At 32.8% G+C, this 24,882-nt stretch overlaps 1 protein-coding gene across 4 annotated transcripts in view; it reads left to right on the forward strand.

Annotated features, from left to right (window-relative positions):
• LOC145688497 (epidermal growth factor receptor kinase substrate 8-like) overlaps positions 1-24,882 on the forward strand; it is a 379,489-nt gene that overhangs the window by 335,652 nt on the left and 18,955 nt on the right. For all 4 annotated transcript variants that reach the window (XM_081762831.1, XM_081762832.1, XM_081762833.1 and 1 more), the window contains 4 exons: positions 7,188-7,385; positions 15,451-15,619; positions 21,489-21,624; positions 24,452-24,581. In XM_081762831.1, coding sequence (XP_081618957.1) covers positions 7,188-7,385; positions 15,451-15,619; positions 21,489-21,624; positions 24,452-24,581 — 633 coding nt within the window. The remainder of the gene's footprint in view (positions 1-7,187; positions 7,386-15,450; positions 15,620-21,488; positions 21,625-24,451; positions 24,582-24,882) is intronic.

Genomic DNA, 24,882 nt, shown 5'->3' on the forward strand with positions numbered 1-24,882 from the left:
TGGTCCACCGACGCTTACAGCATGGGGTTGTCTCCTCACAAGTGAGACAGATTGTAATCGACCAAGAGTGTTTTGGAAAAAATGGGGAACATCTTCCGACTTCGACTTCTGAATAATCTGTTTAGGATCAAGTCGAATCAAGGCTGCCCCACGGGAAGGTAGAAAAAAGTGAGGCAATCGCTCCAAGCATTACGCTCGAGAGCCTCCGTCTCATTCAAGACTTAGACTCTTCAGGAAAAGTAACAAGTTTATTACTTGTAATGTATTCTTTAAGTCAAAGTATTTTGCAATAAACCATCGTTTTGTAAGATATTTTTACGGTTGAATACTATTAATTTCGAAAATTGTACTCATAATATAATTTCCCATCATGGATTTGAAAAAATCAAAGTTCGAACAAAGAAAGATCTCCGATACACGTGTCTCTTCATGTTTGATATGGAAGTCTCATCTTCAGTATTGACCCTTAATTTATTTTAGTCCTAGGCAACGCGAATCGACAGGATGGCTCTAAGTGAAAACATTCATTTAGATGGTTAAGTAATCAGGAAATGCCTGCTGCTATTTCACGAAACACAACAGATCTTAAGGGGAAAAAAACGCAATTTTGCTTACCAGGGGGAGGGAATAAATTATCTGCTTACGTTTGCTTAACAAGGGAGAAGGTCTAGTGAAATGAATAAAAATGTGATAACGTAATACTTGAACAACTCTTATCTAATGGAGGAACGTAAATTAGTATTTAGCACTTCTTTTCATTTCAAGCATTTCAAAAATTCTCGTAATTTAGTAGCATCCCGGATTTGCATTTTTGAAATATGGGAACTCTATCTATACCTTAACGTGGGAATCTGTTTCGGACCGTGCATTTAAGCCGCTTTGTCACAAGAGGTACATAGGAGTTTTTCTTTCGATTTCCTTAGGAATATTGCGAATGGTATGACTTTTAAAACTATGTTTAAAAAGGAATACACATCGACAAAGATGATGATAATCTGATACCTAGGAAATATATTGAATTGTTTTTAATTTGTTCTCACGCTACGAAAACAGTACTTACGCTTTTTTATTCCAGCCTTTTAATATAAGCATTTCACACTGCCTGTTCTAGAACGATACAATTCTAGTTCATGTATATGCTATCTTTGGAAGTACAGTAGAGTTTTGCTATCCGACATAAAACAGGCAGGCAGAACGCCGGATAATATGGATGTGTTAAGAAAAGACCTATTAAAAGTAAAACTATGATATAATTTTACATATTACGCATCTAATAATCATATTTTATAACAAATAAATGCAGTGCACTGAATCATGGACGTATCTAGCGTGAGGTCCTGGGGGCTGTCCCCCTCCGAAACTCAAACACTTTTTAATAAACTTGCTTTTACCCTTTTGAGGTTCTTTTATAATCGGTTTACTTGGAGTCAGATTCCAAACTTTGGGCAATGTGTTGTTGTCTTTTTATAATTCTAAGAACATACCATAATGCCGTTGACACCAGGTGGAATTAAAGAACAATTTTAAATAGTATCAACATTTAGTTTCCGTTCTGTTTTTAACTTTAATATATTAGAACGATACACTCATTGCCTTCGTGCTATTTTTGTTATGTGATATACGTAACAGACAGTTTTCCTTAGTTACATTTCTCTCGAAAATATGTTTGATTTTATTTGTGCTATAATGCAGTTTGTTCAAAGTAAACGGGTTTATAAACATGTTGGAGACAAAATTGTTCTTTTTCGATGAGAGAAGAAGTATACAACATCATGAACTGAAAACAATAGCTATTACCAATAGTACTCTAATCCTGGATAAATACGTCATTCCAGCAATGTTATATCCTTATTATATTGCTTCGGTTCTTATTAAAATCAAAATTAATGTTTTGTAAAAAAAAAAAAAAAAAAAAAAAAAAAAAAAAATGGGATGGGATTCGATCTAGTGTCAAAAAAGTGTAAGAACTACTAATCCACCACACTACCCACCTAACCACGGAAACTACTTTTTCTTAACAAATAAATGCTAATATCCGTAGCGCATGTCACCTCCAACCTCAAGGCAAGAGATTTCCTGTTTGTTTCTATATTTCCGTACATCTTGGTTACATAAGCTATTTGGCAGACAATCTACACACTAGTTTTAAACCAATAAATGCAACGTTTTACTCCACTATCCAGTTCCGTGGTCCAACTTCCCGACTCCCCTACTGAATTCCCTCCGCAATCGTGCTCTGCTACTGCAAACAATCCCTCGAAAGCATGATTGCCAGTATACACAAAACCGAGCATTGTTTTGTTTTTTGCTTATAGTTTTATCATTTTATTATTTTTTGGAAATATCTCCTTAGATGGATTGCTTTCTATTATCTCCACTTACTGATAACTGGATTTTACCCATAAACATAAGGAAAATGGAATAAATGCGAAAATTCTTGAGTTACAGTATACGCGCAATTTTTATTGCGCATAGGAGTACCTACGTAGTGGAATTCGCGCTAAGCATTCTTGTACCTTACAACATATTTTTCATGTATCAGCTTTTTCTTTCTTTTTTTCTCCCCTCCTCAAGCTGAAACCTACTTTTGCTACAATTTCCTACTTCGAGTACTGTCTTTCAGCAGAACAATAATCTAGTTCTAATTGCTGTTTCCGGTCTGTAACCGATCGGAGCGGCTACAAACTTTATTTTGACCAGAACTATACAATTCTATATTTTGACAATATTATATGTATATTCCTGTAAGAAGCTAAAATGCGCAGAAATAGTGATCGTTATTTTCTTTCTTTCATTACTTCTTTGCAACGAATATATACGAATATAAGATAAACATTCTGAGACACCCAGGTGTGCAATTGAGTTGTATGTCGATAACCGTGATATCAGAGGAAAAGAAATTTTTTATTGAAAACCTAAAATAGTGACATTTCTTGTACAGTACAGAATACAAGTCTATAAATCGCAAGACTGATGATAACTAATTCACAATCGCCATATGCATTCTCATCTTCTGAACTGTTTTTCTTATACTTTCAATACATGAACATTTAGTCAACTTTTACATTATTTATACAACTTGGTAGGAAGTTATGATAGTAAGACCATGGGAGCAACTGTATAACGTCAATCTCACCCAAAGCAAGATATTTGTCAAATCCAGTATTACAAGGACACACTGCAACAACTAAATGCAATTTTGTATATTAATACATATTAATGCAGTTTTATTTGTCGGTTCAGAAACATTATATATATACCTACAATGTCCGGACTTTCCCGTCGCAAGACAAAGCGACAACTCTGAGAACCATGAGAAACCAGACCCAGTGCGCATCAAGATTGATTAACTTTGTTGCGTTGTTCTAACCTTTTTCAATTTGTAAAAGGTACATGGACTGTACTCCTTCATGACAGACCTCTTGCTTGTCCTTGCCAATTATACGATTAAGTGCGCAATTCAATATATGCGATATGTTATTGTAAAATACGATACTAAGTCTGCGTTTAAGCGACAAAAATATAATTATTGGATAATTTTTTACTATGACATGAGTGGAGATCTTTGGAAGCTGCTATTCCTTTTATTGGGGAGTCCTCTCCACTTACCATTTCAGCAATTGGTTAACAACTGTGGATTAAAACTTATCTGGAATATTCGTCCTTCCTCTTTTTCCCCATCCAAAGCGGAAAAGTGTAAGTAACAAAATGTTGGTAACGTGTAAGTAAAAAAAATGTCATAAAGTAAGTTCAGTATACTTCATTAGCTGTTCTTACTGTACATGAACTGTGAAAATGTGCGCATTTGTTCTGTTTCATTTCTTTTTAATTGAGAATACTCTAATAAATACGCATATATACAGGTAATCATATTTTTTCTTGTTTCCTTTCTTGTTGTGGTTGTTGATGTTTCGATGTATGCATGTCAATATATGTATAATATGTATAATATTGATATAATATGTAAGAGAAAAAATAATCTCTCTATATTAGAAATTATAATTTTTTATATTTTCTGAAATTTAATATTAAAAGTACGAATGTTCCGTTTAAGATCGTTCCGGTTATATTTCACCTAACAACTCGCTATCCTAAATTAAGTAATAGGTGTCTTTGCACTCGAATCAAGGGCCCTAATGGCAATAGGATTTAGTTGGCCTCAAACTAATTGATACTTGTATTACTGAATTAATACAAGGACAACGTTAAAATAACATTATTATTAGCGTAACATTATGGTCAATTAGTTCATGGGTACAAAATTTACGTATGCTGTTTTACCACATTATGAGAGGTTTTCATTTTCAAACAATTCAATCGTCCGTAGTTTTAGAAAGTGAAATCGCTAACTTTTATATGTTTCCATTGCTTACATATAGAGATTTGTTTATACGCTTAGAAAATCCGCTTGTCTTCATCTGTTATTGCTGTTCCTACGCTTTGCTTTTGCAACCTTTTGCTTGTGCTGGATAATGCTGCTAAATCTGGAACTGCATTGAAAATAAAGATAATGCTGTTATTTCTGAATTCAGTTTATTAGTGAAATCAATATATATAATACAAGTAAGTGTGGTTTGTTCGTGCGTGCCACAAAGGCTCCGAAATCAAATCCCGGAGCCCCATGGGAGTTTTATGGTATTGTAGCCCTGTATCTCCCATCCATGAAGAAGGTTTCGGTTTGGACCAGCAAGGGTCCTAGAGGAAGAAAACGCCCTAGCAGCGGTGCTACTGTGCTATAAAAAAAAAAAAAGTTAAATTTTCACGACAATGCGTGCGTTTCTTTATTTTCAATTTCAATGTTGAACCAGGATGTTCTAGAATGTTCCAGAATGTTCGAAATTGTTGTACAATGTGCCAGCATGTTATATTATTTTCCTATAGATTAGGAAATGTTCTAGAATATGCACCACAAGGAAGGTACATATTAAGAATACGGGTCATTTTTATTAAAGTTTACAGGTATCATTATCATTATGCTCATTTTTTTTCTCAACCTACTTAATGTTTTGAAAGGAAAATGTTGGAGTTATGTCTAGAAGATGGGAGCCAGACAACAGAACCTACCTTAACCTAACCTAACCGAATCCGAGCTACTACTACTATTTGTACTACTACTACCACTACTTACTACTACTACTACTACTAACACCACTATTTGTTCTACTATTACTACTGCTACTACTATTACTACAAATTACTACTTTTACTATTGTACTACTACTACTACATCTACTAAAGACTGCCTTCCATATCTAAACACAATTATCTCTGTGGCACCCTTGAAATTTACCTGTTCCAGGTTGAGTATCACCATGCGCCAACACAATAAGAATCTATATAGAGTAGCGATACTATTTTCACAAAGAAACGTGCTTCAGAATTACGGTAAGAATTACTTCTTCAGAAGCACAATTACCTAAAATTATAGATTAGTGAGAAACAACTTTTCTGGGAGGTACATTGACAGAAAGTTAAATACATGTCAGTTTCATCTTCAAATTACTTAATGCTCATTGGCACTAATGTGCTCAAATAGCACAAAAAAGTTAACAGGCAACGATGGACCGGAGTCGGAGCCATTACATTTATTTACAAGTTAGTTTGAAAGAAGACATAATGTCTACAGACACAGTTGAAAATACAATGATGGTTTCAGAATTATTACAAAGTACCTAAAATGCCCGTTCTTCGCACAAGGAAAATACGTTTATAGGATATGAATTACTTTCTATAAATTGGAAAACAAATTCTATAAATATATGCCAGTGAAACTTTTAAAATATAAGATCGAAGTGAAATTGCCAAACAGTTAACTGTATGTCAGTGATATGTTTAAAACATAAGTGAAAGCTTTCTCGATCAAAGGACAAGTCTACTTATATATCTACTCACCAAACAATAAGATAACAAATGTAGTTTATAAGCAAGTATTGTAATAACTTACTTCAGTAGGAAGTAAAATGAAAACAACATTAAATACAAACCAGACTTTCCTTTCACTACAATTTTCTTCATTTGAATTTAGTGGCATTATTGTTGCTTTTCTTTTTAACTGAATTTCCGTTCACCAAATTTTCCATTCTTGCATAACCGTGCACTTCATACATAAAAGCACTAAACTTATCAAATAGTCACAAATCAATTTTTAGTGAGTCACCTATCTCCTATAAATATACTTCCCCTGTGCGAGAACGGGCATTTCAGCTGGTAAGAAAATAAATTTCTTTGTTATTAATCTTACATATGAGTATTTAAAAAAAGTACGCCAACTTAAGTTTATATTCAAGTTAATCAATAAATAAAATTTCAGGGCGAAAACGTGTAAGGTTGTGTGAGGAATGAATATCTCTATCTATCTATCTATCTATCTATCTATCTATCTATATATATATATATATATATATATATATATATATATATATATATATATAACTAATAGTGTGTGTGTGTGTGTGTAAACTGTAGGTACATAAAATTGTTGTATTAGACGATCTACAGATGTTTTCCACTTGATCCCACCTATACAAGAGAATCATCGTAGAATCATGGTCTAACTTGTGTTGCTTACTAATTACTTCACATAATTTTATCCTATTTGCAATTGCCAATTTTCTATTGTTTCACTAAAGTCAGGTGTGCTTCGTTCAGAAGCAATAAGCTTTGATTGAGGAAAGATTATTATGAGTATCTTAAATTGTGACTTACTTGAATCACTGTGCAATTTAAATTTTTAAGTAGCTTCATAAATTTACAAATATGGCTACGCAGTTTTTAAATGCTTCAAATACCTGTTTTATTTTGTGATATTACAAATTTCATAAAAAGAAATCTATGATCACTTTTCCATTTTTGAAACTTGATCTACACTTATTGAGTCAGTACGAATGATACCTGAGCCTTTGTCTTATCTTTCATACTAATTCTAGCATATCAATAATCGCTTATTTAAGAAAATTCTCTTACATTAATTCCACATTTCAAAACCAATTTATTATCAAGACACCGTAATAATTTCTTTCATGCTTTGTCTGTATGTTCTTTAAGAAACATTTCTTTTTTCTCCCACACACGTTGCATTACAAAACTTAGTTGGTACATATTTTATATATGACCTTATTCTTTGCTCGTTCAATTAAACACTTAGCCTTTAGATCAAAAGCGACCTATGACATTTTCTGAACCCTTAGAAGCCAACCAACATGACGAGTCTGAATTAAGCTCTGATGAAGATGGTCTGCCGGTGAAAAGTAGCAAACCTTCAGGAAGGAAGGAAGGACGCAATCAAAGCTCAAGTTCTCTACCTCCTCCACCACCTCCAATGCCCGTTGCTTCAACACCTTCTTCCCCGAAGACGACCAGATCGAATACGGGCACACTTGTAAGAGGTAAGCACGTCTTTTTTCTTATCTACATATATTTTTAAGTATATAATAAGTGTAAACAAAGTAATGAGTCAGCAGTCTACTAGAAAGCAACTAGTTCCATCGTAAAGAATATTTTAAGAGAAAAAATACTAACATCAGATTCATATATCGCAGTTAAGACATTTTCATTATATGAAAAAAAAAATATTTATATATTAATTTGAGTTATTAAAAAGGAAAAGAAAACCCACTCAGAAATAAGTAGAATTCCATTATTGTTTGGAAATTGAAAACAATCAAACTAAGGGAGTGTTTTAGATAATGAAATTATCCATTATATTATATTCTAATTTTATGTATTCTCATATACTACGGAGTGAAAAATAGATTTAGTAAAAAATATTACGAAACATTCAATTGAGAATTACTTTAACCATTGTAGGTAGAACTAATTTTCCTACAAAGCTGGCACGCAGGAACACAAACCGATGAATGAAGTAAATAGAATACTAAATTAAAGTTTAATTAAAATTTTATTGTATTCAATAGTATCATTATATAATTTGGAAGTAATGAACTGTGAGCAGTTTTAAAAGATTACATGTATCGAGTATCTTGATTTTTATAGAGCACAGAGAATTCAGCAGAAATCGCAACATGGAAACAGGACACGTGATTATAAGCAATCCATAATTTTTAGGACTCTGCTCTTCGTGCAGTATCAGAGAAAATTTAGAAACACGTTTATCTTCCGATAGAAGAAGATTTGTTAATTCAAAACTTTTGATTAAACATTCCACTGAATGAACAAATTATATGCACGATGTTTTAACTACAATACTGGGAATTCCTTAACAAACGGCTGAATAATAGATGATAGAAGTAAAAAATAAATGAGAAAGGTACATATTACATGCTAACTCTTGTTAAAGAAAATATAGTCTTCGATGGGATTTCATTAACTAAGCCAAGGTGTTACTCTGTTGCGCACAGTATTGCACATAACGTTACTATATTACCTTAAATTGTATTGTCGTGTTAATTTAATTGAAATTGAGATAGACAACTCCAAAAGCTTTTCAATACGAGTAAAGTCTAATTTCTTCCTTCTATACCTTCAACATTGTGCTATGTGTTCTATTTTTCCTGAAGTCAAACTCCTAGAGCCACTAAAAAGTATTATTGCAGTTTTCGTGTCTTCTTAGTGAAACTATCATTCTCTCAAATGCTTTCCAAGGTTAAAATAATAATCAAAAGTTACACTTAGTCAAATCAAACGAATGTTGCTGACGAAATCGTTTTAACATACTTATCTGTACAAAAAATGTTCACTTTGCGTGAAAGAAAAATGCCTTATGATAGAGGCGCAAACTTCCAATTTTCAGAGATGCAAGAACTTTTGGTTAACGTATTGTTCTATATCAATTAATTTTATGCCTGACATCTGGTCTTGGATAATTCTACGGGAGAAGTATAGCGTGCGTAAATTTCTTCATTGCTGGTTGTCTATTCACAACTGTTTTGTATTGGGTCATCTTTACACACTAATTTTTTAAGGACTTGGGAAATCTTATAATTATATATTGGTTCACCACCAAGAGCGATCTTCGAAATATGTTCATCTCGGTTCAGGTTTTACGAGCAATTCTGACCCAGAGTATTTTAAATTTGGCAATTTAATGGGGTAGGGATATCCATCGCGAAACAATTTTCGATTTTAATCATTTGTGTAAAATTGTGTACACTGACGGATCCAATACGTAAGACCTCTCCTACTACCATATTGGGCCTCTGGAGACCATATCTTGCAGAACAACTACACATGCGGCATTGTTACATAACATTCACTGAGTTCATATTCCAGAGACGCAGAAATCTCCTTTGAAATTCCTTGAACAGTTTAAAAGTTGCCGTATAGTCCTAAGTGTCATTCCCGAAATCTAATAATTATTAACAGCTTATGGCAACCTTTGTTTCTCAAACCAACACAAAAGTTGTAGAAGATCATGGCACAAGATGTTTTTTGTGACAACTTCGTCTCAACAATGAAAGACCCTCACTTTGTACGTGAAAGAACTGGCTTGCACCTAAACAATGGGGGGTTGCACTTGGATTTCTTCTTGTCTGGAGTTTTATGATACCTGTAAACAAGTCGTGTTAATTGTTGCTATTATATTTCTCGTATAGCAAAATTTAAGGAGTGGTTCTTGTATGTAATTCCACATAGCGCTTTCATCTTGTTCTTTATATGAAATATAAACCGTAGATCAGTCAAAAGAAACATTTTTGTTGAAAATATTGGCAAATAGTACATTCTGCTAGAGTCAGTTACACCAGTAACCTATGCATCTGTTAAGCTGTGAGTATCAACAGTTATGACAGAATTCTCAAGGGCGCTATCGAATTTGAGAGAGATAAAAGAATATATACGTATATATTTCGGAAATTCGTAAACACAAACACATTGTTTCGTTTTATTTTATTGAAATATGTCGAAGTAAACCATGACTTATAGAGTGGTAAATTATATTTACGGGTTAATTGTAACTAACGGGAGAGTTACCAATATACGAATTCTGTATACTGCCAATATTCTGTATACTGTAATTATAATTCTGAAATGAGTCCTATATTCTTGCAAAAGCTTGATTTAGTGTTGTCTAGTTCCTTCCCCTCCTTAAAAAAGACTTAAAGTGCATGCTTGATTTAATACAGAAACTCTGCAAAGTTACCTTCACAATTTATTATTGTTATTATTATTATTATTATTATTATTATTATTATTATTATTATTATTTGTTATTGCATGTTAGTTGTATTGAAATTGTAAGTGGGCAGTTCTGTCTTTAATTTCCAGTATGCAATAAAAATTATTATTATTATTATTAACATATTGGATACATTACTCAGAACATTACCCTCGAGAAATAATATTGTAGAATGGAGTTCTAGGAAAATAAAACACACAAGCTTTATATAAAGTAATGGCAACGTTGTTCTCACGTCAGAAGGCTGTGTCTTAGCACTACAAGAGTTCCGTAACTGATAAGGGAATGTGAGTCGATTAAGTTTGATGAGTCGTAACAACTGTGTCTTATTCAGTCAAGGTAGCAGTGTCGCAAAGTAGAGGAGGGAAGTGCAAGAGCCATAACAATGAATTTCGGAGAGACGAGCAACGTGTGTGGATTAAGATTTTAGGGGATGTAGGCGTAGTGCACAACAATTTCTTCAGAGATTTTGTGACTACTTTTTCGACTAAATGAAGGAACCACTTCATGGGAAGCACTATGACACAAGAGAAGCCATCATCTATATGATATATCGGTCTCTGTAGAACATCGACAAAGATTGACGCACTGGCATTGTACGATGCCTTACAAACGTGTGGCAGAAGGTGATAGAGATGGAAAGTGGTTACATCGAAGGATATAACAGGTGTTCTTCTGTGTATAAAGCCGGATACGAATTATAACAAAGTTGCCATCACTTTTTATCTAGCCCTTGTATATATCAGTTCATTTTGCTGAACTTCAATAATCTTCTAGATAAAGAAAATACACATGTTGCTTTACTAGAATAATTCATTTACTATGCTTTAATTTCCAATACTTACTTAAGATGTAAAATGTTCAGATTTTGGGTACAGTATCAATAACAGTAGTCACTGCTTAGTATAAATGTAAACTGTCCATAGAATAAACGCCCAAGTAATTACATGTAACTAATAAATCAATAATATCCTTAAAATGAAGTTACGACATTTCATTAACTTCAAACAAAATAGCACAAATACTAGCCAATAAAGAATGTATGTAATTTATTAACCACTAAAAGTATTAAGGCAAGTTCAAATGAGCATGGACTTCGAAGTTGTTTCCATATAATTGAATACACTTGGTCTGCGGATCTGCCACGTCGGCAATACATATTGAAATACATTTTTTGACTGATCTTCAGAACCATTTTTGCCTCCTTCATGACAGCTTTAGATAAGCCCCCTCGTAGTTCCAATTTCAGATGAAGAAAATAAATTTTGTATGGCGTAAAACTGTATGAAGGATACACACGCATATACTTCTCTTTGACAAATGCTTGGAAATAACACTGGAAATGTGTGACCTGGGGAGTCTCCAGCTAGATTGGACACATTCCAGGAGTTCCCATTACCGGTGAATCTTGTTTGTCACGCTTCTTAAATAGTATCACCCTTGCAGTCAACAGACAAAACAGCTGTTATTTCGCTGCCGAAAAAATAACCTTGGTCTTCGTCGGTGTCGGAATACAGTATTGCTTTTTTTGAACTAGTGAAATGCGATGATTGTGACAAACCATCATCTTTCTGTTAGGAAGCTGCAGCAATCACATTGTGTAGGATACATCCGCAACTGATTTCTTCAGACGACCAATTAGTTACGAAGCCGCGTACTGTTCCATCCGTGCGGACTTGATCTTTAGCAATACTGTATCACTGTCGTGGAACTATGCTACTTGTGATCAACTGTTGCAAGGTACGAACGTCATCCCATTTCAGATGTTCCACACACGTCTCATTTACACATCCATACTTGTCGAGAATTATGTCCTTTGCCTTTCTCTATCTTATAATTAAAGATCTTGTTCTTATTCTTCATCAAGTAGCCCTCTCAACTTACCTTGAAAACCTTAGGATTCACAGACTAATCAAGCAATCTTCTTCATATAATGAGCTAATGTCTTACCTGATATAATGAGTCACCACTGGCGAATATTGATGGAATTTGAACTCCAAATTCACTCGATGTTTATTTACTGCATTAAATATTATGCACAAAATCTTAACGTTCTTACAAATTTTTAATATTTTTTATTTACATTTCAATCAGATAGGCTTGTAATTTCTTTTTTTTTTAAAAAAAAAGTTGTAAATGATTATTTTACTTCTATTTAACAACTTCGGAAATTTCTCTAACTATATCCAGTAATATAGGTAATTGCAATATATTAGGGAATATGAACAATTTACTGTTTCATACAAGTATGACTTCTGTCCAGTATATGTTAATGATGAAACTGTATTATATGGATTTGTTAAAGAAACCTACAAAATGTTTTATAGCTTGCTGGAACGATACATGTGGGTGGGGTGCATCGTATAGTAGGGAAGCTTGAAACAAAAGAAAAAAGATAGAGTAGAAGATGGGAAGATAATGTAAAACAAAATTCTAGGGACATAGGTAATAAGAATCTAGAGTGGATTAGTTTGCCATAATGTAGGATTCAGTATCGATATTTTGTTTTTGCTGCTGTGAATCTTTGAGATACTTAAGTATACTGTAAGACTTTTCTTTTGACAGCGTACCGTTTTCCTGCTAAGTATCTTATGTTTGTAAGTGAAAACGTTTATGGATATTTCTCAAATTTTCATTGTAGTAGAATGTTATTCTTCAACTAGTAGCTTTACTTGAACTTTTCAGCAGTAATGGATTCAAATTTAGATACAACATTTTCTGATTTACACTTACTGCAATTGCCAAATTGAAAGCTTCATTTCCTAATAATTTAACAATGCATGCTAGAATGAACTTGCTTGGTAACTGTGCCTATGTTTTTAATATTTCTCAAATTTACTAATTTTCTTAAGGAACGGCTAGAGCAATGATGTCTTTGATATTCAAATATTTGTTGTTAAATACTTCGTGCGATAAATGAGGGCGCTTTAGAAATTACCAAATTAACCTTTTTGCATCTTAGTTTAATACCTTTCTTGTATCTACAAAGAATCACCTTTCTGCGTGTATGAAGTACATAATACTGCTATGTATATTTCCTACTCAAATAGCTATTCTGAAAGCTTTGTACGTACGGCATCAAATACTGGTATTTTGCTTTTCCCTATTTCCAATATTTCTTGCTTATAACTGATATCTCCTTTAAAATTTTCTCATAATAATTCTAATGTATTAGATGATTGTAACAAGGACATATAGTTTCACTTTCCCTTTTTGCAGTACAATAGCTGACTAATGCCTTTGCTATAGAGACATCTTCCAATCTCATACCTTTTATTTCATCTATTGTAAATGGAAATTTCAACTGATTTCTTGGTGCTCCGAGGTCTCCAACGAGTTGGTTCTTGTTTGTTCGCCAACAGTATAAGGACGTTCTTACTGCAAGAGAATGACTCCTCGTCACAACAAACTGGGCAATGCAGAAATTATTCTCTAATGATGTCCAGTCTTTAGAAGAGTTTCTCACCGATAAATGACTTACGTAAACTTTGTTGTAAACAGCACTCTTTCTTCACTGATTTTTTTCCCCCAGAACGTTGAGCGCTGAGAAAGCAAGTCATACTATGCCTCTGTTCTTCAAACTATACTCAGTAGCTTTCTTGGGCATTCCAATATCCAGTCTTATGTTTCAACACACCTAGAGATGACTTTCTGTCTACTCTTGATGCACTGCTTGTACTATTCTGTTTGTTATTATATTATAGACGTATTATTTTGGTCTCCTCTGGGGGGCATGCCCCCCAAGAACATATCTGGAAGAAACACTGATCAAGAGGCTGAATCCTACCAGTTGTTTTTGCAGAATGGTCTCTAATTTGAGTTACCCTTTTGTTCGTAAAATAGGCTTGAAAGTTTATGAATTGTGGCCACTTCACGAATCTAATAACAAAATGGACTTTACATTAGACATTGGGTGAAAAACGTCTTGAAACCATGATCTCACAAGACCTGGTGTTAATTTCCCGAATTTGATGCTTTTAGAAGGACATTTTCAGTTTAAAAGGGGTTGTTGTGGACATAGGGTCAAAGGGTCAAATGCTTCATTCTTTTCCTGCAAAATAATTAACAATGATGATAACAAAACCATTTTCAGAAATTAAAGGTTGTATGGTGTAGCTATGAGTCATAGTTTTATTGACTGTGCCACACTTTCTACTATTTGTGTCTCTGTAAATGATATAGTGAGACGTGCCGAGACTTACTTTAATCAAGCATCCCATTAAAATAAGTACAGAAAGGGGTTTTAAATTGGTCTACAACCTCCTCGCAGTAATCTCTGCCAAATATAATTGTTCTTCGTTAACTGCAGAGAATTTCAAACCAAAAGACATTTTGTAATTGTAATCACTATATTTCATTCACCATTTTGAATTTTGTAACTTTGACGTCAGATTCTGAATCAGTTATCCTAAAAGTCTCAGGCAGTATGTTTTCTTCTAAATTAAATGATTGTTTTCTGTCTATGCTTGGACACCACCCCTAACGTTGAAAGGGTGGTTTCCACCCTTAAATCTTCACCATTACCGAAACAAAAAAAAAAAAAAAAAAAAAGTCGATTATTTTATGATGTTCTACAAGTGTGCAAAGTTTCATTCAAATCGGTGAGTGACACTTCCGTAAGTGTCCTTGTCACTCAGCCAATGCACTTACATTAAATTGTGGTGATCCGAGAAATTTCACTGTATTGCTCCTAATACTTTTTACAATTTGCCCTCAAGGAACTAAATGTGTAGCACATGTTTGTCATTTGAAATTTTAAAGACGCTTGCCAGTGAATCTGTTTAGTGTAAACAAAATTTTCATTTCAGACTATTAAATGTATAATGTATAACTTCTAGACGTGATTTTAAACATATTTAACAACACTTTCGGTTTAGTTTTTGTAATTTTACCATGAAGAAGAAAACGATCATAATTTACCATCCTTAGTTTGATCAAAATATAAGAATTTTTAGTTTTCTCTTTCTTTTATCCTCTAGTGTCATGTTTCGAATCAAGATTATTTTTGTCATCTTCTCGATTGCAATGTGATTTATCTATCAAAAATAAGATGTATAAACCCTATTTTAATTACGAATTACTAATTCGTATTCGTAAAGTGCACATGGTTTATTTGAATCTACCATTAACAAGGCTATATATTATATATATATATACAGATGAAGTAAAATTTGGTAAGACATCTTTATGTAATATGCTAAGATGTCTTACCAAATTTTACTTCGTATGTGGCCAAGCATAATATAACAGGCTATTTTATGGCAGTAGTTGGATTATTTGTCGCAATATTACTTTAATAACTAATTGTATATTCACAGCTCCAAGCCAGCAAGACCTAATGCAAGAAGAACTGAAACATGTTCTTACAATGTATCGAGAGAAAAGACGAAACATAGACATTTTCAAGACACCTGAAGTATTCATCAATCAGAATTCCACTCCAGATGAGGTTCAGAACTGGTTGAAAGCTAAAGGATTCAGCAGCAGGTAAGTTCAAAGGAATACATATTAAAACCAAAATTTAAGTCTAAATATTCCAGATGGGGGCACTCGGTCGAAGAAGTGTTAAAGCTTTTTCAGGCCAGCCATTCTGAATGAGGTTTTCCTCATTCACACCAAGCAAATGCCGGGGTGGAACCTAACTTCTAGGTCCCAGGCCGCTTCCTTCCTTCCTTTTCTTTCCCCGGATAGTGTGCTCGCCGAGGGACGTCATCCCTCAAACGTGACGGGATAAATGGGCATAGATGCCGAAAGCCCAGAATTCTAAATCCTAAATATTCTCATATTTTACTTATCTTTGTGTTAAACTTAATGTAAATACTTAGCATTTCCTTTATAATATTTCTGATAAGTCACTTTTATCTACTATTTCCACTAACAAGGAAATCGATTAAAGTGTGACACGAAATTCTGGACGAGTTTATGCGCAAACGAAGTGTTTATCATACAATTTTATCCTTCGTGTCAATAGTGTTTATTCCTCATAGCCCCATCTTTTCCTGGCCCCGGGTAAAAGCTACACCACTCACTTCAACATTGAACACCACTTTCATTCGCTCGTTCCGCAGCGACACAGTGGTAGAGAGTTCACCTCTGGTGCTTGGGGTCCCTGGTTCGATCCCAGTTCGCGCCAAGTGTACTTTGTGGTGGATAAACACCGTGTGCGTGGGTTTCCTCGGGGTTCTTCCGTTTCCTCCCACTTTATTCATTCCACCATTTTCATTCATTTCTCATCATCACAGTCTCCTTTAGCCTAACCGGCATAACCGTGGGGCGTAAAACTCAGATTTCATTTTTTTATTCACTTTCATTCGCTCTGGGGCATCTTTCTTAACGTCTTAATGCAATTTTCAAACATATTCACTCGCAACATAAAATCCACAAAATATCAGAGCACCAGTTTTCCCCTTATTCCTATATATCTCCGGAACGGTTGAGATCGAGGGATTTTTCCTCTAATGGGTTCAATTGTACACAAAAACACTTCGTTTGCGCATAAACTCGTCCAAAATTTCGTGTCACACTTGAATTGGTTTCCTTGTACGACTGATAACCATTATAATCTTATTAAATACTAGCTTTCCCGTATTCCGCACGGGGAAAATAGGCTTATGAATAATTCAAATGCATAACATAAGTGGGGAAAGGGGTTCATATATTAAAGTGTAATTATACAGTATCATGAGATACTCCATTTTTAACAAATTTTGAACTCCCTTTCCCCTTGATATATGCCTTTAAAACAATATGCCTTTAAAGCAATGTGATATACAAATCCTTGATGTAGGTACTAAATACGTTCCAAAATTCATGTCAAAGGGAAAAGCCGTTTTCCGTGATGCGACCACATACAACAATGTAAATTCCAATGTGACGAAAAAGTAAATCTAGAAATTGCGCCTCCTCCCTTAAAATTGGAATATGAAAAAACACTGGGTCGTATATCCACTTACTTTTAATACAGTTTCAACTTCCTAACTTAAGGGGCTCGTGAGCTACTCCATATTTACGATAATTGTGAACTCTATACCCTTTTGAATCAAAGTGATAATTGAAGCTTAGCTCGAGGTAGGTACCAAGCATGTTTCACAATTCATTTCAAAATTTTAAGCCGTCTGTTGTTTGTGATTGCATCACGGGAAGACGACATTATTTCAAGCGGAGAAACAAAAATAGAAATCACTCCTTTCCCCTTAAAATTTGAATTTTCAAACAAAGTCTGAAAACGTGGTCCCTTATTTTCAAGTAAGATTTTAGATAACAAATTTCATACCTGTAATTTAAGAGTCTGACATACTAAAAATAATACAAAATCTACCATTTTTCTTTTGCTTAATTTTCATAAGTAAAGAGAGATAATGAAATGCAACTTATCACAATCGTAGATAATGTTATTCTACAACAGGAAAATATGAACCTGAAGAATTTTCAGTGTTGCCATCCATATAAATTAGTGTTGCCAGAATAACATTTCCCCCAAAATCTAAGTTAAGGCAGCGACTAGAGAAACGAACTCAACTGCATTTAATTACGTATCATGTTGTTTTGGTATCCTGTGAACTACTTTTTAAATAAGAATAGTATTTAATTTTAATAACTGTATGTTGAAACTATTTTGTTTATTACAAACTAAATACATTTATTATTTAAAAAGTAGTTCAGGGAATGCCAAGACAACATAATACGTAATCAAATGCAATTGAGTTCGTTCCTCTAGTCGCTGCCTTAACTTAGATTTTGGGGGAAGTGTTATTCTGGCAACACTGTAATTTCTATGGATGACAACAGTGAAAATTCTTCAGGTTCATATTTTCTGTTGTAGAGTAACATTATCTATGATTGTGGTAAGTTACATTTCGTTACCTCCTTTCGGTTATGAGTAAACAAGCAAAAGAAAAGTGGTAAATTTTGTATTATTTTTAGTATGTCAGGCTCTTAAGCAAATCCTTACTAAGCATTTTGAATAATATCATTAAACCTTTTTTTTTTCAGTAGCATTTTAATTTCTGATTGAATTTGTTGTTTTCTTTGAAAGCTTGAAGTTGTATCACCTTTTGACGCTCCTGAAGTTCCTATATTTCTAACAATAATTATTTTTTCAGTTTTTCTTTATCTTCATATTTTAGAATTTATCTTGATTCTTTGAGGATGTATTCTTCATATCTTGTGTGGGCAGCTATAAAATACTGATTATTCTGTGAAATATTGCAATTTCCCTGATTCTCGGCATATTTTGAAGCATTAAACTGAATTTCTCTAATTCATTTTAATTTCTCTGACTTTCAAAGTCACTGTGAAATCTGGACATATACATTGTTAGGCATTTAAGCTTCGTGGGGATATATGGCTACATCGACAGGAGTCGAAGTGTTAAGTGTTTTATAAAATACTATGATACAAGTGGCTAATCTAAGAGAACAATGGCAAAGTAATAGAAGAGTTTGTATGACAAATTAATAATGTATCAAGAAAAGAAAAATCACCATAAGAAACAGAATAATTATGAAAGCAAAATGTTACAGCTATACAAGATTCCTATTCAAACAAAAATATCCTAAAACAAGGAACTTAATTGGAACAATAAAAGAAAAACACCTACGTTTAAGTTTTTTTTTTTAATAATAAAAGGTTTTAATTAAAACTTTTTTTTTACGTTACTTTCGAGCAACCAAAGAAAAGAAGAAGAAAGTATGGTGATCGTGAAAATATCGAATTCAAGATTTTAGCAGATTTACAAGTTTCATGGTTCATATATATGGAGAAAGTGATTTTTCGACATCTGTTCGTCCTGATGTACATTTACCTAGAACCTATGTCGGTCACCGTATGAAGACCAAATTTTAAACTTACGTTTTTTTTTCTTTTTTTTTTAAAATTCTCTAGGGGAGTTTTTCGAATTTTTTTTCCTACTTTTGAAATTAATAGTTACTGAAGGGCGAAAATCAAAATTTACGATTTTCTCAAAAACGGTTCTAACGATTTTATATATATGTCATAAATAAACGTTTGAATAACAACCCTATACTCTGGTATGATCCATATTTCTGAGGAAAAATCGAGAAAGGGTAGTTTACTCCTGGGGTGTTTTCTCGAGCGATTTTCTCAAATGACTCAGATGATTTTGTTCAAATTTCATTATTGATCTGACAGTATGGTGTAAATCATTTGTCCTGAAAAATGTACGAGGGGTATTTTATTCTTGAGAGGTTTTTTTTAACGATTTTCTCAAAAATTACTAAGGGGATATTGCTCATGTTTCATAAATAAAATCTCATTAATAACTCTATGATGATACTTAAATTACTTTTTACGAATATGTTTACAAGGGGTAGTTAAATCTTGGAATGAAATTTTCAGACTACTTTCTCGAAAACCACTCAAGCTATTTAGTTCATATTTCATAAATAAATATTTTCGTTAATATTCCTATCATGTTGCATAAATAACTTCCATGAAAATAACCACATGGTGTAGTTTACCGTTGGGATGAGTTTGACAGGTTTGTGAAATAAGACCTCTGCAGTTTTGTTATTTTATATAGAAATATTTCATTAATAACCCTAACATATGCATACGTCATTCTTTTATGGAAAAATCTACAAGGGGTAGTTTATTTTTGAGGGTGAGTTTCCTTTGGGCGAAATTTTTCGGAAACCCATATAATTTTGTTCATATTTCACAAGAAGGTGTTTCATTAATAACTGCAGCATAACTTAATTTAGTTTAAGGAACTGGAGCCAGAAAGTTCACTGCAGTGGCCCGTATCTCTTATTTTGGTTCTTTCGCTACTTGTTGGTCAACACTCATTACCAGGATGAATGTGACTGTTTCTAACAGGGCCGCTTTTGTTGTTTCCCTACGTAGGAAGGTGATAGATTATCGATGATTTGAGTATTTCCTTGAACTTGCCATCTTACCTATATCTATCGTCATAGGTAGAAGAGTGGAAAAAGCGTTTTTGTAGCGTTTTGTAGGTATGTTGCATAGTTCCATATTCAGGCAGCAGCTAATCGATCTTTGTTAAAAGTAGAACTACGTGAAAAAAAATTAACAATAGCTCTTTATCATATACTCAAATATTTGATCCTTCAAATAATTCAAAAGAGAAATGAAAAAGATCTCTTAAATAATTTGTTGATAAAATGAATCTAGGAACAATACTTATTGCAGGCAACTTCAATGCTATTGTACGGATGTAAAACATGATATGAAAGTAGTTTTAACTCAATGAACAGTTTATGGAACTATCATTTAGTCAGTTCACATAACTTACTTATGTAGAAACAATTAAAAAGAGAGTTTGACAGAGGATTTAATTAGCAGTATTGAAACTTATAAACTATAGTTGTGCTATTTTAGATTGTTAAAAAAAAAATCGATGTGTTATCCATAAAGTGTTACCAAGGTGTTAAGAAAACAAAAGTAAAAAGTGTTTTGTGAATATTTTATTCACCTCAGTTATATTGATCATTTTTTTCGTAAGAGCGTGTGCGCCTGAACTCATGCTATTAAGTCGATTCAAAACTCAATGCCATTTGTCTAGGTCTGATACCAGAGGTACATCTTCTGTTTCTCTCGAACTGAATTTTTAGTAAAATCAATCACTAAAATAAAGTGTTCTCAAATTATTTTTTAAATAATTATAAATTTAACGATATTAAGTTACGATTAAATCAAAGTTTTTTTTCTTTTATTCTTTCCTTTTCTATCTTTTTATCTTCAGGAAAAGTGATTCTGATATTTTAAATTTGAAGTAAGTGTTGTGTCGTATTATGAATCCATATTTACATTTGAAATTGATAAACGGATAACATTATTAAGAATGTTGATTTGCTCTCGATGTTTCTGCAAAATATCTTCCTAGTTTGAAGTAATATTGCGTAACAGTTGCTAAGTTTGTTGTTTTTCGTAATTTTTAAATGATTATACTTAACCTCCCCCCCCCCCAAAAAAAATACATTACTTGAAAGTGGAAGAAATCTAGTATATTTCAAAATGGGAAAGGGAGTGTTTTCAAGGTTACCACCGTGGAAATATGTATCAGTAGGTCTAATAAAATATTTTAGTTATCTAGAATTTCTAGTGATCATATTTTCATTAAATGAACAACACAGTGTCAACTACTGTCACTGCTCATCAAATACTTTTACTCATACACATCTTTATATCTTTCCTGCCTAACTACTAATGTCTATACACAACCAGAATTTGTATTACATTAACTACAGTTTTATATATAAGATGTGAGAATTGAAACTTTGGCTAGATTATTGAAAAATAAATTTTGTGTTCACCAGTTCAAGTTTAAATATTACTTTAACGATAACTAATGGTGTATATTTCCTATTGTCTTTAGAATTTGCAAGCAGTTACATGGAATGTCAGGGAACGAACTTTTTGCTTTAAAGAGACAGCAACTGGAACAATATTGTGGTAAGGAGGAAGGTCGAAGGCTTGACTCACAAGTTACGATTCAGAGGAATGTTTCAGGGGTAAGTGTTTAATTTATGATCTCATTCATAATGCGGGTTTTATAGTCAGTTGATATTGATTCTAGCAAAATATGATAATAGTTTTCTTTTGGAAGAACAGAATTCCCGTCACGCATTTACTTTGGACAGTACTAATTATCAAATTTATTGGAATCAAAAATTCATGCAACGTGAATGACTGTCATTATGATTATGTAGGTTATTTTCAAAACTCGTGTCTCGATCTCTATGTCCTTCAGTATGCATGTGGCGTTCTAGATAGTTAGGGCGAACTCAAAAAGACTACATGCAATCTCAACGTAAGGAAATTACATTTTAAGTGCCAAAATGCTCTGTGGCATCAGTTCCCGTGCCCAGAGTGAAAGTCGCACCTCTTTCCCTTAGAAAATATAGTTTCAAAATAAATGGACAATTAGTTTAACCGTAGAGATTACATTTTCAGGAAACAAGCCTTTGTTGAGCTCTCCCTTACTACGCGAAACACCTCATGTTAAAAAATTACTGGCAGCAGGCTGGTGTTATGAGTTCCAAGAAATTGTGCTGGCAATCTGGAAACCTGTCTGTCGAGAATTCGAATCCAGTTCAGGCCCTGGTATTGTCTTTTCAGTGTTCATTGTATTATCATAATTCATTTCTCGTAATCTCCTTTAGCACAAGAGCAGAGTCGTGGGATGCGAAACTCAAAAATACAATGCAATACAATACAAAATATAGTGGTCACGCAGAGCTATCTTTTTTGACCAATTAGAATCTTAATTTAAGCCAAAAATATTAAAACTTCTTAGATAGGTTTGCAAGAACTTAACATTTGAAGGAAAAGTGAGAGTTGTTACTATTTAAATCAGCAATACTTAAATATGGTAGAAAATATGGTCATTTCTTTGTATCTTTATCAGAATAGTAGAAACAAATTGACGTACGTGATTGGATATAAAATAAATCCTAAAACACTTTCCCTTGTATTTAATTTTAGTTTAATTAGTCACTCTTTCTATTTGTGTCCTTTTTTCAGACTTCCAAGTTTGCTATGCATAAGTCTCAGAAGTTTTATAGAGTTATTCGGCAGTGAAGGTTTATTTCCACCATTTAGGTGTGTTTATTTAATGCTCTAAATTTATGTAATTTGGGAAGAATGCAGCCAATATGTGACAAGAAGCATTACTGCAGAGTTGCCCTAGTGCAAAGCACAAACATTCTGAGACATTTTAATCGTCAAACCTTACTTGAATAACTCTACTAACAATTCGTTGGAACAAGAATCTAATGTGTCCACCAATTTTTCACTACCAATATCTGCGGAATTAAAAAAAAAAATGTTAAATTACTTTTTTACAATTCTTGAAAGTGTTTCATGTTTTCTTTCCTCTAGGATAGGATAAATGCATGTTTTTATCGTGTTACAATTTGAAAAGCAAAACATATTATTTCTTAATTGAAATTAACATATTTGGAAAATCTCAAAATTTATTTTTTAAGGTCTTGCATCTGGACTATTTGATTCATTGATATATTTTTTCTTTTTTTTTTTTTTTTATTTGTACTTTTCTCGATTATTGTAATAATTTCGCATCCCTATAATATGATCAAGCTTCTACAATACTTTTCATGAATTGCAATGTCAGGTATAAGTGGACAAAGCCTTTTGTCTTAATTTTAAATAACATTGAATACTAGCGAATATGTCTTGTGAAGTCAGCTGTAATTTCAGGTTCATTGAACATTTCAATTACCTCTAAAGTTTATAGAAATTTTGGTTCTGTAACGAATCTTTGCAATGAGCTCTCAAACATAAATAAAGACTCGGAAGTCAGAGTTGGCTATCTCCATTTTTATGAAAACTAATAAATTGAAAGCTAAACGTTCGCCTTCATACAAGGTATGCATGGCGCTTGGAATTTTATTTCGTAACGTAGGAAGTATTTCTTGTGACATGACACTTTTACAGCTTATTGCCATGTCAGAACCTTGTAAGAAGATATTATATCAGTGTCAATCGCGGATGAAGATAGCCTACTTTGGCTCTAAAGTTAAAGCTCTTAAATGCTATAGAGAATGATTCTTTACAATAGTTAGAGGAAACTTAAGCTGTTGTGTCTTATATCTAAAGTATGGTACTCAAACATACAGAAAAATAATTTAAGAAAAAGTTATTTAATTTCTATTTTTAGTCAGCATTCACAGATTCTAGAATATATCCAAAATTTGATGAATACATATAACTTACATTTATTCACAATCAATGACCTGAAGACAGAGAAGATGATTTACCTTTCTACAGAATCACACTACTATCGGCCTAGAATATCTGCTATCCTGATCAGAATTTCAGTTTCTATCTGTGAGAGAAGTCCAGAGAATTATATATTTCATTTTTCTATATAGTCAATCTTTATTATTATTATTATTATTATTATTATTATTATTATTATTATTATTATTATTATTATTATTATTATTATTATTATTATTATTATTATTATTATTAATAATAATAATAATAATAATAATAATAATAATAATAATAATATAAGATGCGATGGTACTTTTTAAAAATATTTTTAAACCTAACATCTTCAACACACATTGTTATGCACAGATGTATAATTTATTTACAGTAAGCTTTGATAATGGTACTTTATGTTGTTCGAACAAAATGTTTTAAATAATGGAAGCCTGAGCATTAAATAATATTGCAGTTGAAGAGTAAGAAGGTATATAATTGATTGTGCAACTTTTCAATTACCGGTTTGTTTTATTCGAAATTTTAGTAAATTATGTTAGTACATGTAAATTATGAGCATCTCTATTATTTCCCACTTGTTTCCAGTTTAAAACTGCTCGATCATCGGAACTTAGAGCTATATTAGCAAGAGTAAGGGATCGAGTGGAAGGTGCAATGAGTCCAGAAACGGAAAGAAAGCAATCTACTGCATTCAGTGATGAATCTGTGAATGGTGGTAAGTAAAAGATAATTCTACAGATAAGACTTATTTTTCGTTTCTTCAAGTTTTATGTACAAATGTCAATATTTTAAACACAGTCGTTAACTCTCTACCAGTTGCGAACAACCTAGCTAGCAGAAATGTATATATATTAACAAGACGTTCCCATGCAATGTACATAATTGATTTAATTGAACTTTGGTGAGATGGGATTCGGGTATTTTACCACAAATTTTGTAAAATAGGACATTTAATCACTGCTTTTACGTGATGAGGAAAATTTGTCATCGATCCTTCCACTATTAGTTTCAGTAAA

Source organism: Thermobia domestica, chromosome 6 (assembly GCF_964235325.1).
Source record: "Thermobia domestica chromosome 6, izTheDome1.hap1.1, whole genome shotgun sequence".
NCBI lineage: Eukaryota > Metazoa > Arthropoda > Insecta > Zygentoma > Lepismatidae > Thermobia > Thermobia domestica.